This window comes from Anomalospiza imberbis, chromosome 20, assembly GCF_031753505.1.
Source record: "Anomalospiza imberbis isolate Cuckoo-Finch-1a 21T00152 chromosome 20, ASM3175350v1, whole genome shotgun sequence".
NCBI classification, from domain to species: Eukaryota; Metazoa; Chordata; class Aves; order Passeriformes; family Viduidae; genus Anomalospiza; species Anomalospiza imberbis.
This window is the reverse complement of record NC_089700.1, coordinates 7,590,927-7,607,677: the sequence shown is the minus strand read 5'-3', so window position 1 is coordinate 7,607,677 and position 16,751 is coordinate 7,590,927. Positions and strand designations below refer to the sequence as shown.

Here is a 16,751-nt window from a genome sequence, read left to right as displayed (position 1 = left end):
CTCCTGCCGAGGTTACAGGGGCAAAGAACACTTTAATTTAGAAGGAAATATGCAAACCAGAAAGGAACAGCAGGGGATTTCTAGAACTGTACAGGAAAGAAAAAGGTAGAGAATCCCTGTTTTCAGACCAGTTCTACCACTAATCCTTTACTGCTACACACACAGGACTTAATTAACATCTCTACCACTTTACCATATTACCTGCTCTATAAATGCTGTTATTATTACAATTGTTTCTATGACCAATCTTCATCCCCAGTACAATTTTAAAGACAACAACCGAGGTGCTGTAATGAAAGGGTCCTGCTGAGAACCTGACCAGCTCTGGCTGTAAGGGGTACCTGCTGGAGTGCCCCCAGTGCTCTCCCTGCTCCCACAGACATGAGCTGCCAAAGCTCCTGGCTCAGCAGCCCGTTCCCTTCTGCCCTTCCTTGACTGGACTGCATGCACATGCAGCAGCAGAGGAAACTCTGCTTGTGCTCCTGCTTCATTTCAGTTTTGGGGAACAACCGTAAATTGCCAGAGGAAAAAGCAGGAACAGAAACAGCTTCACCCCTTCTGTCACTAAATGTAGCTGAGCAAGAGGAAAATACAGTAGCCAGCTCTCATAAGGGGATTTCTTTCTGTGGTTGTAATGGCTTTTAGACCATCCTCAGCCCATTTTCAGCTAACACGGCCGTCTTTACCCTATTTTTGGTTAATTCAATTTAGTTTTACATTGATACTATGAAAAAAGTGTTGTTGAGCAAAGCAGGTTCATTCACTCTACAAATACATTACTGGCCCAAGAATTCTTCTAGAGATAATACAGCTCCCATCATAAAAGAAATAAAAGATAATAAAATACTTACAGTAAAAGCTTGTCCTCTTTTCTGCGTTAAAAAGAAAAGTGTCTCCCACTAGCTTCTGACAGCATGTGCAAGCCAGACTGAAAATTCAAGGCTTGAGTGCTTCCCTGAGAGGAAAACCACATTGCAGAGAGACACAGAGAGCTGCTTGAGAAATGATTCACACACGGAAGCAAGCTGGCTCCACCGGCGCCTCGGCATTCAGCACACACACACAGGCACTCGCTTACTCAGGGGAATGACAAATATTATATTTTCATCAAAGCAAGGAGGATTTATGCAAGAAAGCAATTTGTAGCCTAGGTTCAAAACAGTGAGATGCTTCAATCCTTAAAGCAGGCAAAGAGTTTCTTTGAGGGTCCCATCATCCCCAACTGCAGGACTGGACACTGGGCAGAGCATAAACCACAAACTGGTCTGGATGATCCAATTAAGCAAAAACATGCAGCACATACCACAGAGAAAGGGCAAGGAGGTGGCATAGAAAAAGGCATTTTCAGAGGAAAACACAGAAGCAGCTTTCAGAATCTTTTCTATTCCACAACAATGCATCCCCCAGAGTGCCAGCAGTCACAGCCAGGACACCTTACGACATTTGCCTTGCCTCTACCATTCAACAAAGTGGAAATGTGGGTGTAGGGAAGGAAGGTGCACTAAGAAGCTTTTACAAAACTAACCAGAATCAGTCCTGAGTGACTTGTGCTGCCCACAAAGGGTCAATCTGTTCTTTATTTAGAAAAGAGCAAATAAAGGATGAGCGAACAAATGCTTGAGAACGTTCCTCTTCCTTAAGATTTTTGAAAAGAATGTCATGATTGAAAACAGGAAGAAAAAGGCCAGAGGTCTTAACAGAGTTAAATCAAGCAGAGTATCAAGTTGAAGGAGACAGAGAGGATGAAAAAGACATCAAATCCAAATTTCAAACAGAAAACTAACATGTTTTAAACAGAGCTTTTTGTCCAATTCTGTCTAGAGATCACCCTCTGGTGTCTCTGACCAAAGAATTCCTACAGACCAGGAATTCTCCCTATCAACAGTGTGAACCTGGTATTTAAGTAATGCTGATACTACAGTAGATGGTGATGAATATGAATAGTCCAACCTTATTGCACCCTCCTTACTCAAGGTGCCAAAGGGGCCTGAAGGAAGCTGATGTTATGCCAAGAATAAATTTATGTTTTACCTCAGTGTTGGCAGCACAACTGTTACCATAGAGCAACCAAACCTACAAAACAGATTGAGTCCAAGCCAAATCAACTCTGAAGATTATGGATTTGGGATCCAACTTTCTGATATTCTTAAGAGTAATGAGATTTTACCTTGAAATGCCAGAACAAGACAAAAGAGCACACCATGACTCATTTGGCACAGGATAAAGCTCTGTGTTTAGCAGGTCTCAGGCAGATATTATTAGTTCTCAGTCCCTAAATTCAGTCAGGTGCTATTCCAACTTTGCCAAGGTCCACAATATACCATCTTTCTATCCAGCCCATTTTGACATTTTCTTCAATATCCAAGGTCAGGCTGTGTGACCACTGGTAGAACTTACCCGTTCGGTATTTTTAACAACATTCAGAGTTCTTGAGATTATTCACAGCTCGGATAAGGAGGAAGTTGCTGTAGATACTTGATCTGAATGCAGTGTTCCTCCTCCCTGAGGAAGTGACCCCACACATGATGCAGGCACAGGCAATGAGGTCCCTTGGGTACCCGGGGGAGGGACAGCAGCTCACCTCTCTGCTCTGATCCATGGACCACCTTCACAACTGAACAGATGCAGCTCAAAAATACCAGCTCAGGGCAAACAACTGCAGGAACCTGCACCCTGAGCTCACAAATGAGAGGGACATCAGGTGCAGACACCTTGCTGAGAAGATTCTTTGGTTGAAGAAACCAAACCCTTTTTGGAGAGCAGCGTTCTGCCCCCTGCCACTGTTGGTGAGTTTCTTTGGGCTCAGAAGGATAGCAGTGTTGGCAGCTTGATAGGTTTGCCTATCCTCCAGCCAAGAGAAATAAAGAACTGAGATGAGGGAGTGGAAAGGCAAGATGAGCTCCTGTATTGCACTCTCAAATATCTTTGGGATACATTTGATAAATGATGCAGGCACAGGCAATGAGGTCCCTTGGGTACCCGGGGGAGGGACAGCAGCTCACTATATATAATATATAGTGTATATATATATAACTTGACCAAAACCTAAAAATGAAATGCTTGGCTGTAAGGAGACAGTCACAACATTTACATACTTCAGCTTGGGGAGACAGCCTGGAATAGTGGGGAAGAATTTCCCAAAACCCAAAGAGACCAGACAGAATATTTGTTTATTTAGAGGTTTTCTGGTAGCCCTTATGGCTATAATTACCTGATCTCTTTACTTAGACCAAAGTGTTATTCAGCATAAAACTTTCTGAATTGATAAATTGCCTTTCTGTTTAATGAAAAAACAGCCCAGAAACAAACAGCTCAAATGAGTTGGCCAGGCTGAAAGAAAGCCAGGGCCTTAACCATAATTACTTTCACACAGCCAGGGTGAGAAAACAATTTCAAGCAGCAATACAAACTTTTTTTTCCAAGTATCTGCCAGGTTCTCACCCAGCTGGTAAAATTGGTTGACAGACAAAATAACAGTGAACATATTGCCTGCATTCTGCTCAATGCACTTGCTCCCACAACTTCCCTACAAGGTATGAGAGAATAAGATCAAACCTCACCATTAATACACCTTTAAAATACTGCATTTGAGGAATTTAAAGGCTTTATGCTGCAAACTGCATTAATGGTACAATTCCACAAGAACAAGTATGGATGAGAACTTAATGAAACGGGCAAAGGGCAGAATTTTGGGTGGCACAGCTCATTTGAGAAGCAAATGCATAGTGTGGAAAAAAGGCTCACACAAGGAACAAGGTTTAAAATATCTTTGCATTTACAGATATTTATGCCATATTTAACTGCTTTTGTGCATGAAACAAGCTTAATTACAAAGGAGAGAAATTCCATAAACAAGGCTATTATGCCAATAACAATGTCTTTTTAAAGCAAGTCTCTAATTCAGCTGTAAGGCTTGGGACACTGCTGTCTGCAGTTGGAAAACCAAAAGCAATTACAAAGGCAAGCCTGCATCAGACAGGGGATATTAGTGGAGTCAGGCCATGGCTTTGGGACAGCATTTACTCTGTGCTTTTTCCCTTTTGGACATAACTGATCCAAACTTCTTTATTTTCTCAGTTGCAGCGCAGATGTCAGGAAGTTCAAGCTGCTGGTGGACGTTTGCAGAGTGAATCATGGGGCATCACTTTCCATTTTGACAAAAACAACTGCTGCTCAGTCAACAAGATGCTGCTGATCAAATGGGTGGATGGAACTCCTGCAACTGCTGCCAAAAAGGCTCCACCAGCACAAGCTAACTGTGTGAGCTGGCTTGGAGAACTGGGATTTATTTTTCCATCCCTATTCTTAAGAGACTACTCACAGTTTCGTGTTCCTACCCAACACCTGAGGGGCTCAGCCTGTGGCTACCAGCTTTGACCTGCAATTGGAGAAAGTGCTTGTTGCTGGAAGAGACTAGAATAATTAAATTGGGGTGAACAAAAGGCAGATAATGTTTTATGGAACATGGAGTGCTATAGGAGACAAGAAAAACAGCTTCCTCTGGTGCCTATTGCCAAAATTTCGGAGGCCCAGACAACTTGAGAATTTCCAAGGGAACAGCCACTGAGTCAGTCAAAAATAGAATTAGGAAACTGCCTGTTTCAAAAGTAACTCTAAGATGTGCCAGCATTTTTCAGTATTTCTGTAATTTCCGAGTAGAACACTCAAGAGTTAACACACATTTATCTACCAAAAAAAAAAAAAAAAAAAAAAAAAAAAAGCCAACCCACAGAAAAAGGCAAAATGAGAAAGGAAATCTGTGTAGCAAAGAAACACTCATCATATTTCATATACTTAAAATAAAAACCACTGATCACTTTTGCACACATTTATGTAAATCTTATTATTCTTTGCAAATTTCAAATGTCTCTACTTCCTTAGGCATCATCAACAACCAAGAACAGCTTTCCTGCAGTCACCCTGTTATTCAAAATGTAGATAAATCTAAACATGCAAAAAAGGCAATACTGAGTGTTCTTCCCTGAAAGAGGACGATAATACTTATACTGTTCTTTTTTACTAACTTTTTCTTTTTATTTCAATGATTAAAAGCAAGAAAGGCTTAAGGGAAAGGGAATAACTTTCTATTTTATTATTCCTCGCTGTTAGTTTTCTGCTATATAGGTTATAATGTGGCACTCATTAACAATTCATAGAGAATTACCATATTCAAGTAGCACAGCAAGTTTTTACTACCTACCCAGGCAAAATCCTGCATAACCCTACTTGCTCCCTTTACTTTTTGTCCCAGAGGGATCTCATGCTGGAAAAGCTGGCATTTTATCACCTAATGGGAGAGGAATTCCAACAGGCTGGAAACTCCAAGGAGCCCAGAACAGAAAAACATTCCATTAAATCACTGACAATGCAGAGCTGCACAGCAAAATGAAGCTCTGGAGAGGTGTGATGGAGGCTGCCTCGGAATTAAAAACCCCGACAGGATTCTGGAGCAATGTCCCACTGCTTTGAACTTCTCAGTGTGTTTTAGGGGGTTGCAAATGAAAGACCAGAGGTATCGGCTTTGTCTCCGAGGGATTCACGCTGGAAGTGCCAACAGCAGGAACGGGAGCGGAGCTGTGGGATCCACAGGGAGCAACACGGGGAGCCCAGCGGGAACCAAACCAGGACAAACCCACAGAGGGAACTCAGGAAGCACAAGGAGCTCAAGTCCCAGGAGAGGAACGAGCCCTCCAATGCAGATGAGGATTGCAGAAAAAAGACTCTTGGCAAGATTTGATTCCCCACACAGCAATGCCTTGGAGTGGACACCTCATGTTTCCTCTCTGCATCTTTTAGATTCGCTTGATCAGAATCAGTTGATCATTGCAGTAGCTTAATAACTCATCTATTTTACAGGTCAGGAAATGAAAGCACCTAAATGACTGAATAAATATCACAAATTGGCAAGGGCCTACAGTGCTCATCGATTTTAACTCCCATATAAATCAGCAGTTTTGACAGACATGCACACTGTTATACAGAGGCACCCAGAAATTCAGCATAGAAATTTTGCTTTGATGATGTAATCAAATTCAGAAAAAAAAGGGAGAATCTAAATTAAAGTTCAACAATTCCTTTCTTCTAGACAGCTTGTAGGAACAAACATGTTTGCTACTGCTTAAACTTTTAAATCAGCTTAACAGACCTGAGAAACTGAACGAAGAAGCTGAAATTTGAAGTGCCCAAACACTGAGACCCTCTCAGCATTAACCACAATGCTACAGAAGAACCATTAAGAAACAAGTAGTGGTATAATGCTGGCAAATTCCATTCTGAGACCCAGGTTCTGCTTTCAAGACTTCTTACGAAATTACTTCCTTGGACATCTTGGTTGGCAATCATAATCTCCTCAGATTTTAAACCGTTGGTGCAAATCTGGCACTCGAGAAACCTTATAATTAAAATGAATTAGAAGCATCCTTAAGCTCAGCAAAAAAGATCTTGCCATGTGGCTCACATTGCCTATGAGGCAGGTAAGGACAAATATCAACACTTCACCAGCATGAGCTCACCCTGCAGGCACAATCTTCCCATCAAACGTGCTCAGTGCCACTCGTGCTGGCTCTGCTGTGCCACTTGTCCCCCACACACAAAGTGGATGCAAACTGCTCCTCTCCTCAAGGTCTCATTTTTCGGTGCAGCACAGGCACACCAAACAGCTCATTACCAGGGCAGAAGCCTCCCTTACCAAAAGGCCTAAATGCCCAGAAGCAGGAGGCACAGGCAATGACGTGGGAAAGCAGCAAGAATAGGTGCTCAGTTTTCCATGTTCCTATAAAAGCAAGTGATAATTTAAAATCTCCAGCAGAAACTACAGTAGGAGGGCAATGAAGCAAGAGACCAGATTGCATGAAAAGGAAAAAGTGCCCTATGGAGTTTGTGACCTGTTTACCATAAGTAAATAAATAAATGAAAGCAAAACAACCCCCTGAGGTGACAGTTTGCATGAGGGACATTAGTGACTCTGTCATGTGGAAGCCTATAGAAACAACTGTCATTACAGAACAAAGGATTGATTGCCCACACAACAGGAACTCGGGACAGAAAGCAGATGTGAAAGAAGGGAAGAGGAAGATTTGGAAATGAGGACAGCAGGGAAGTCACTCTGAATATTGCCCAACTAATACCACTGCCCTAGTACACAGCAGCTGAAGGCAGAGAGGAAAACGGAGCAGGTTGAGAACACCATGAAATGAAGAGAGAACACACAAGCCAGGTCAATTCTTTCTACTCCACACTGAATCACTCAGCAACTCTTTCTGCTCCTGTGGCAGGTGAACTATCACAACTTTGCCTCTTTCTTTAGGGTTAATTAGTTCACTTGCTGACAGTATTAAAGAAAGGCCAAGTGTTGGCTCAGCCAGAGGGAGTGACATCTCAGATTCCTGCAGGAGCCTGCTGTCCAAGGAAAGCCTGGGTTGTCCCTGCCCGTGGAACTGTCCTCTATTCCCTGATCTGAGGACAGGCTCCAGAATAAATCTTATTCCTTTCAGTTCCACTACCATCCACTGCTATCAAAAAATCAGGAATATGTTATTTTGTCCTCTTTGATCTCACTCAAACCGTGAAAGCAACAGCCTAAGCATTTTGCCCTGCCGTATCTCGGGGAGCTGGAAACCTTTTACCAGCAAGAAATTCTTACAGCAGTTACCATGGTGACTCTGGTAATAGATATTTAAAGGCAGCTCACTCATAATCACATTCATTAGATATCAGGAGGCTTTAGTAAGAGAGACACAAAAAGCTTGAAACCAGGGAGCCAACCAGGCTTGGTGATGGTATAAGAAATTTATAGGGAGGGATCTGCTTATCCCATCATTTAGCTGGACACAAAAGGCTCCTGTTCAAATCTGGAATGGCACTGAAGCTTGCAGAATAAACTATTTTTAGTTTATCAATTTTAAAATTGGTTCTGAAAGCCTCATTTCAATCGTGGTACTTCAATAAATCCTTTCAGAGTGGTCATTGCCAGAAATATAAGAAATAGCTGTGCCACAGCTCCATCCCCCATTAGAGCCAGGCTGCTGGGGATCTCCTGGTCTGCCATCAGCTGGAAACTCAAATCTGGATAAAGCTCTCTGAGTTGAAGAGGTATGTTTGGTTATACAAATGTTAAATAATTTATTTCTTTAGGTTTGAGCCCACAGCTTTCCAGTCCACTAGAACACAGCCAAGAGAATCTGCAGAAGCAGATCTCCAGATAGGGAGCCACTTCACCAGGCTGGCTAAGCCTGTGTAACAGTCATCAAACTGAGATTTCCTTTCTCTTTTTGCTGCATATTTCCATGACAACTTTCCTGCAGTATCAACTTCTTTCTATTGGAAAGGTCTTTCAAAGAGAATTTAGGCTTCTATAGCAACAGCTGAAAGCCCTAGGAGATGATGATGCCTGAAACTTTTTATAGACCACACAAGTGTGTTTTAAATTTTATAGATGAAAACAAAAATATGTGTAATACTGGGCAAACTGTGAAGAGGAGAAGGAGTACCTTGCTGAAGCAGAACAAACACAAAGAAACCACCTTACTTTCAAAAGGGGTGCAGACTTTGAGATCTAAAACGTTAGGCAGAGCAGACAGGATCAAACACTCATCTTGAAAAGCCACATCCTGTTCCTTCTCTCTGAGTTACAGAGCACAGTCACAAGGAAGGAGTCTGCTGATCCTAAAAGGAGATTTTAGTCCAAGATCTCTCGCTGCAGCCTATTTTATGTTGACTTAAATAAAAAAAATTGGAAAAATCAGCAAGTCAGGATATCTTTTAACTCCAATATACCTGCCACCTACTTATAATCTAACCTTTTTCTTAGTACCTTAGCCATGGTAGTGACACAGTATTCTCCAATACCGAAAGCTTTAGAAGAAAAAAAAAAACTTCAGAAGAAAAAAAAAAAAGCCCAGCTGCACTCTCAACCAAATAAATTCACTAAACTCATAAGCCAAGGAAAGTACAAAAGCTGAAGCAGCTTTCCTTCACTGAAATAAGATCTATTTCACGAAGCACTTCTCCAGTGCACTTTCAAACCTAAAGTCTTTTAAAGAAAAAAAAAAGACAAAACACTACATTCACAAGGCCAGTGAGAAGTAGGAAAGGATTAAATGTAATGTATAGATGAGAATACCAAAGGATTGAAACAAAACCCACCAGGTGCCAGCACCTTCCCTTTTGCAGCCACTGGAAACCTCTTTGTACACAACAGGTGAGATCAGCAGTGTGACCACAGCAAAGCAGCCTCACTTTCTTCTGCTTGTGGTTATAAAAAGCTTTTACTTTTTTCATTAAAGTACCCATTAATTTATCTCCTCTTCTTCTCATTCACCCCTACATCACGACAGTTCTGATAAGGAAACAAAAGTGCCCACAGGTAGGAATGAGTGAAAAATAATGGATTCGATCTAATTCTTGTTGACTTTCACCTTCAGTCACTTCTCACCCAGCTGAATAACTTCAGAAAACACTCTGGAACTGGCCGTTTGACAAAATAAAAGTTGAGGACGGTGAAAACTTATTTTTATTTTTTTAATAGCACTGCTAGAGTCTATTCAAAACCTGGGAAGCCTACAACCAAGACATATGCAAAACCAGGATTTCTGACAAACCCCTCATTATTTCCAAGATTTACCCTGTCTGGAGAAGATTGAAGCGTGGGAGTCACTGAGTCACTGCAAAGGTCAAGTGAAACGCAATTATTCAGTGTCACCGTGTGCTGCCCTCTGCTGCAACAGACACCGAGCTCCTTGGAGCAGCACAAAACCTCGGGATCATCTGCGCCCGCTGCTGCCGTCACACTCGCCCGAATTTCAAAATGTTTAATTTTGTGGGCAAGGTTAAAAATAACCTGAGCTCTTGCACCGGACTGAACAGCTCCAGGGTAAAAGAGTGGCTTAGGGACAGCAGTCAGGGAGAAGGAAGAGGGTCGGATGCACCATCACCCTGCAGTGATGGAGGTTCACAGGCTTGGAAAAAAGAAACAGCTGAAAGTTTCATTTGAACAACTTGTTTATCAAAGATGTTGAACTCTCATATTGCCTCTCAAATCCTTTATCCTCCATCTGATTTCACCCACACGAAAAATCTGTTCAGGCAGATGAGATTATTCAAATACTTTGTGTGTAGAACAGAATGGAAAGAGGAGAAAACTATTAAATATCTAAGGGAAAAATAACATCTAATTACACATTAATATCCATAAATAAGTATATTTTATAGAATCATATTTACAAAATTCTTGCTTAAATATTTTATTTACAAACAAATAGTAACCCAGAATTTTCTCCAAAACTCGGGGAAAGGGGAAAGAAAGTCAAAGCAATAATTCAACTATAAACTCCCAGTGCTGAAATTCCCAATCCAACATATATGTTTTTTATTCCCTTTAGGCCTTTGGAAATTAGGCTTTGCTGTGTGACTTCGAGATCAGTCCAGCAAGATTATTTTGGATCAAGAAGACTGAAATCTTAAGTTGAGGGTTCCTTAGGGAGATCATCCTGCCAGCAACCTCCCCTACCTTGTCAAGATCCTGCTGTAGTAGATTTTAACCACGTGCTTTTTCATGGGATTTGACCTTAAAAAAAAAAAAGGGGGTGGGGGAAATACCCCCAAACAAATAAAAATCCCAAACAAACAAAAAAAACCCATAATAAAAAAACCCCAAGGACGATAAAAAAAAAGAAAAGAGGGAATAGCAGCAGGCAGGTGGGCCCTGCTGGTGCAGCCAGTAGAGGGCAGTGGGATTTAGAGGAAAGTTGTTGAACTTTGTCTAATGAAGTATTTGAAGTGATAAAATTATCCATTTAAATCGTTATTTGAACCTACCTACACAAAGATATAAGCACGACAGAGAAAAAAAGGACCAAAATAGAAAAGAAAATGTATTACTTTAGGGCCTCTAAAAGTCGTGTTTCGGGGTATCAGGAAGATTTCATACCAATGCATAATTTACTTAATTTTTAAAGTAATTTTCAATTACTGAAATCCAACAATTCCATGCACCCTATTAAAACCAAGACAGCTATTTCTTATAGATTTTAAAACCTATGGGTTACTTCAAACAGGAAAATATCAAAGAAGAAGAAAGGTATTTTTAAGGCACACCTATTGTCACTTTTGAAGATGAAAACTGGTTCTAGTCCACAAGAACGTAAAACAGGTGAAGAAAAAAAGAAACACGAGCAAGGAACATAGACCTTCCTAATGCTCACTGCACCTTGCTTACCAAAAAGGGAAAAAAAGCAACATTTCTCACCTTACCACCAAGCAGAACAAGCTCCCCAGAGCTAAGGGTTGCGCCTGATTTGACACGAGCGCAGCTCGCACTTTGTGAGGGAACAAAGTATCATTTTGTACCCACAAAAGTACCCAAAGTACCCACAAAATACCGTGGGTATTTTCAGAGCCCTTTTGAGCTACACGTGTCCTGCAGCAGCACCGCTGTGCCCTGCGCCAGGAGAGACCGAGCTCTCCCAGGGAGCAGCCGGGGCTGTCCCGGTGCTCCGGCGTGTCCGTGGCACAGCGGGGACACCCTTGCCAGGCTCCGGTGCCCCGGGCCGTGCAGCCCCGCCGGAACCAGCCGCCCGCCCGCGCTGCCGCTGCCCTCAGAGCCCGGCTGCCCTCAGAGCCCCGGCGGGACCGTGCGGGCACGGGCAGCGCCCGCCCCGTGCCGGACCTGTTGCCCTCCGACACCGGCGCGGGGCCGGAGTCAGCGGCGGGGAGGATGCGGGGACACGGCGGCGACACCGCCACACCGCACCCGCTCCCCGCACCTCAGCCAGGGCACAGGGACTGGCTCCCGCACTGCGGCACCTCAGCGCTCCCCCAGCACGGGCATGTCCGGCGCGAGGCTGCCGGTTGTCCCCAGCCCAGCCGGTCCCCCCGCACTGCCCTCAGCTCCCCGCGCTCACCTGCAGCCGCCGCCGCCGCCGCCGCGCTCGGGGATGCTCCGCAGCCGGAGCCCTCACCTCACCTGCACCGGCCACCAGGGGGCTGCTGCGCGGCACGCCGGGTAATGTAGTCCCCGGGCTGCCCGGGACGGCCAATCCCCGCGGCGCGCCGCGGAACGTGCCGGGAGTGGTAGTTCTTCCTGGAGGCGCCGGCGCGGGGCAGACTGGGAGGTGTAGTCAAAGCGTGGCGGTGCGCTGCCGGCTTCTCCCCGCTGCAGAACTACAACTCCCGTGCGCCCCCGCAGCGGCGGCTCTAGCGGGCCCGCACGCGGCGCCGAGCGCCCGTGGGTGTGCAAGGCCATCATGGCGGCCCCGCCGCCCTCAGCGCCGGGAGAGCCGGCGCCGCCGCCGCCGCAGCCGCTGCAGTACAGCCTCCTGCTGCAGCACCTCGTGGGCGACAAGCGGCAGCCCCGCGTCTGGGACCCCGCCGCCTTCGGCGGAATCCCTTGCCCACCCAAGAGCGAGGAGCAGAAGATGGTGGAGCGGGTCGTGGAGAGCTGCCCCTTCAAGGCGGCGCTGGCTTGCGTGGGAGGTGCGGCCGCTGGAAGGACGGGGCAGGCAGCTGTGGGGTCGTTCGGGGGTCCCTGTGGGAAAGGGAAAGGGGCGGATGGAGAAGAGGCTGCGGTCCCCGTGTCTGATTCTCCTCCAGTGCCTGTCGCATGTCGCAGGCAGGGATCTGTGTCTGCCTTCCTTGGAGAGGCGCAGGGGCTCGTGGCCTTCCCTCACGCAGCACGGGCTGTCACAAGTGTCCATAGCAGCGAGAGATTCCTGCCCTGTGACAGTGCAGCGCTCACAGACAGCGGGAGCAGAGCCGCTTCATTGCCTGCAGGGAATGTGCCGCTCCAACCCAGCCGCCTTCATTTCCTTGTTTATCTTTCACAGGATTTGTTCTGGGAGGTGCGTTTGGTATCTTCACAGCTGGCATTGACACCAACGTGGGGTTTGATCCCAAGGATCCCTATCGCACGCCCACGGCCAAAGAGGTGCTCAAGGACATGGGGCAGCGAGGCATCTCCTACGCCAAGAACTTCGCCATCGTGGGTGCCATGTTCTCCTGCACGGAATGCGTGGTAGAATCTGTGAGTAAGAGCCTCTCAAGCGTCAAGAAATGTTTTCTGGTACTCTTTAAAATCTTCTACTAGATCCAAATAAGTACACATATCTTCTCTGCAATAGGGCAGTGGAATAGGCTGCTTTGTTCTTTCTTGGCCAGCAAAGTTTTTCAGAGAGATCCGAGATCTCTTTGAGATCTGTCTTCAGAGCTGCTGTTCTATGACAGAATGAAGAATTCTTTTGCAATAGCAAAGTCCTTTTCAGTTTTAAGTCCTAAATGTATTGGCAAGCATAGGCATTACTTTTTAAAACCCTAGCTACAAGTGCTTGCATAAAATGTCAAACTGTGAGTTGCAGCATGGTAACTTGAGTGTCTAAAAATTCCATATGCAGAAAGGGATCGTTTGATGCAAGTTCTTGAGTAACAGGCCGGTTTTCATCTGGCCCCTACAGTCAGAAATGACCTTTTGCAGCTCAGTGGTAAATCTATCATCTGGGTTTTTTTTTTTTAATAGGAAAATTACCCTGTTATGAATTTGAGTCCTGCCTTTTAATTGAAAGGCACAATTACTTTTTAATTCATCTAGAAGAAAATTGTATCTGCTGGCACAATGGAGCAGAGCAAAGAGATCTGTACACTGGTGAAAATCCAGCATGTCCCGGCTATGGAAATAGTCCACCTTTGTCAGCAGGTGCTGTGACTCTCACCTATGCCAAGGACCAGGGCTGCTCTCATGCAGTTATTGCACTTCTAGACTCAGGGCTGTGTTCTGTCCTGGCTCACCTGAGGATCCTTGCCACAGCACTGCATTGCACCATACAGATTTGTCTCACCTCTCCCAGTTACCTGCTCCTTCCTCCCTTCCCGGCCCTGCAAGTCTGGGAGCGCAGGGCCATCTGCCGAGAGCAGAGGGAAGAACATCCTCAGCTGAGAAGAGGATGGGAGGTCGTTTAACCTTGCTGTAAGCACAGATACCGAGTTTTTATTCCACATTTACTTGTTGGCTCTGATTTGTAATTCCACAGTATCGTGGGAAGTCGGACTGGAAGAACAGTGTTATCAGTGGCTGCATCACGGGAGGAGCCATCGGCTTCAGAGGTTGGTGCTGCCTGCTGGGAACTGTTTCTGGGATAAGACTGAAGTTGGTTATGCAGCACACGATCTTCTTAGTGCAACACACACACCAAAAAACCTCTTTGCATGGGGCTGTGGTGCAGCCAGTGTGAGAGTGTGCTCCGGACTGGCAGAACTGTCAGCTCCAAGAATAAGTGGGGATAAGGAAGGGTTGGTCATAGAGGAAAATCAGCAAAATTCACTTGAAAGAAAATCAGGAGATGGTGGTGGCTGTCCACACTTTTCTGTGGTGTCGTGGGAGAGAGCCAAAAATACATACAGAAGCTCTTGTGTTAACTGAGCTCTACACATCTACTATTTCACTGTCTCTGCTTTGAAATTAGAACTCTCCTTTGAAATTAGAGCTAAAGAACTCTCTTCTTCTGTACCATGTGTAAAATACATTTCTCCTTTCTCATATATCAGTTCAAACAGACAATTCTACTTTACATGTGAACGAGAAGTGGGGTTTTAGTCCAGCAGCACTAGTGGGGACTTTCCATTAGTGGTAACATCTGGAAAAATGCCCAAGTACGAGAGAGCTGCTCTGCTCATCAGAAATATCAAACTTCTCTCACTCTCCTTAAGAAAAAAACTGTTCTGTTTTATGGAGCATAATGAAAAGAAAGCTCTTGAAAGTGCTTCTAATTGAGCTTGTTAAGTTGTGTCAGTCCTAGACCTAATCCTCTTAGAGCTGTCAGAGCAGTGGCTGCTCTTCCTATCCCTCTCTAGCCCCACCAAGCCACTTGCAGGGCTCAGATGAGAGCACAGTAAAATCAGCAGTGGCCACTGGAGGGTTCTCTTCTGTCCCCTGGGTGAGCCTGAGGACACAGCACCCAGAGAGAAAATCCTGCTGTCCCCGAGGGGTTGTACATCAGGCAGTGGCAGTGCCAGTGGCCCCTGGGAGGGCACTGCCAGGTTCCTGCTGGTGTGAGCTCTGAGCCAGCACAAGTTACTGGCAAGAAGAATATTTCTCCTACTTTGTCTCATGGTTTCCCACCCTTGCCTTGCAGCTGGGTTGAAGGCCGGGGTGATCGGCTGCGGGGGATTCGCCGCTTTCTCCGCTGCAGTCGATTACTACCTCCGGTAACAGCCGGGACCCTCGGGAGCAACATTCCCTGTTCCAGTGCTGCTGCTGAGAGCCTGCATCACGGCACACCCACCAGGCTTACCTTTCCACTGCCTCTGGAGTCGGGGTGGCGCTGGCCACTTTCTGAATGACTAAGAGCAACCTGGCTGCGAGCCCTGGCAAGCTGCTCCAGGCAGGCTTGCGGGAGCATGGGAGGATGGAGCCAGGCACAGAGCAGCATCTCCAGGACAGATCAGCTGACTGTCAGTTTCCAGGAAACATGCCTGGACTCTGAGCTCTTTCGATCCTGTGGGGCTGATTTTGATTAAGTCTGTTGCTGGCATCAAAAGAAGGCAGGAGGACACTCTTCGAAGAGAAATGCAGCGATCTAGGTTACCACATATTTGAAGGTGCTGCAAGTGTTTTAACAGTCACCAGTTTGCAGCTTGCTACTCTGTTGGGGAGAGGTAAGATCCTGTGGAGAAATAACTTTGTTCCAGGCTTTTCTTAAAATACCATCTGAAGACAAACCACCATCTGTACAACTTGTCTTATTTCAAGTACAGAGATGAGCGCCAGATTTCTTTACCGTGTTTTAAAGGGAAAAGCAGAAAGGAATCCTTAGCCTTAGAGCTGTGTGGTTACTGGCAGATGATCAAAACAGTTTAAGGGAAAAAAAGAGGTTGTTGCTGAAGTATAATTCTCTGTAGCCACTTGGCTAGCCTGATTTAACCTCACTGTGGGAGTACAATCTTGCTACTGCTTTAACTGCCCCAGGCTCACCCCATTAGTTCCAGCAGTTTGATAGTGAGACTTAGAAAGCAGAGCTGTGAGAATAAACCAGTGTTTGACAGATAACTGGGCACTCACTCAGCACACAGCCTGCTTCCCATCACATCCCTGTGCCACCTCCAAGTGCGCCAGTGTTACACAGGGGCAAGTGAGTGTTTTTTTCTGCCCAAAATTGGTGCTGAAATCAAAACATCTGTTTGTTAGCTCAAGGAGCTGCTGCCTCTTTGATTGGTGTTCTATCTGCCCTCCTGCTATTCTAACCAAGCTCTGTTCTCAGACCTCAGAGGGTCATTTTAAACCTTCATTGAGCCACTCCATAAAGGCAAACACTCCCTCCGATCTTTCTGAGGCAGTGGCATTTCAGATGTAGTGCACACAATTAATAGGGATTCTCCCACCCACTTCCCCTCCTTTCCATCCACAGTTGGACATCCCAGAACAGTGACAGCCCTTGTTGACCTGGAAGAGCAATACTAGCAGTGTGTTTTGGCTGATACAGTGGTCAGTTTGGAGGCACATTGGCTCCCATTCCCACATGGAAAGAAGTGGGGAGACAGCACCATGTGATCTATCAGATGAGGTTTCCAGATCTCCTGATGTCCCTTGCTGTGCCTGCTCAGTATCCTCAGGCCAGAAGCTGTGCAAGTCAGCTGAATTTTAAGCTTGAGTAATTCTAGGCTGATTAAACAGGCTGGCTCCAGACAGTCCAGGTTTTTTCCTCCAAAATGCAAGGACATAGCCCAAACCATAAGAAGGCTCTTCAAAGATTGCCTGGCACAATGCC

The 16,751-nt window shown here is 45.4% G+C and overlaps 2 protein-coding genes across 4 annotated transcripts in view; one reads left to right on the top strand and one right to left on the bottom strand.

Moving 5' to 3' along the window:
• Positions 1-12,019, bottom strand: part of SPECC1 (sperm antigen with calponin homology and coiled-coil domains 1) — an 88,105-nt gene extending 76,086 nt beyond the window's left edge. The window contains exon 1 of one of the 3 annotated variants that reach the window (XM_068210532.1): positions 11,901-12,019. The gene's annotated coding sequence lies outside the window, so the exon portion shown is untranslated. Of the gene's footprint in view, positions 1-851; positions 1,186-11,900 lie in introns of those variants that run through there. The other 2 variants (XM_068210529.1, XM_068210530.1) reach the window with 2 other exon arrangements.
• Positions 12,020-12,193: 174 nt separating this feature from the next.
• On the top strand, positions 12,194-15,708 carry TIMM22 (translocase of inner mitochondrial membrane 22). The gene is made up of 4 exons (XM_068210555.1): positions 12,194-12,471; positions 12,822-13,018; positions 14,019-14,091; positions 15,120-15,708. The coding sequence occupies exons 1-4, from the start codon at positions 12,243-12,245 to the stop codon at positions 15,194-15,196; spliced, it is 576 nt and encodes a 191-aa protein (XP_068066656.1). The 5' UTR covers positions 12,194-12,242; the 3' UTR covers positions 15,197-15,708.
• The last annotated feature ends 1,043 nt before the right edge of the window (positions 15,709-16,751 follow it).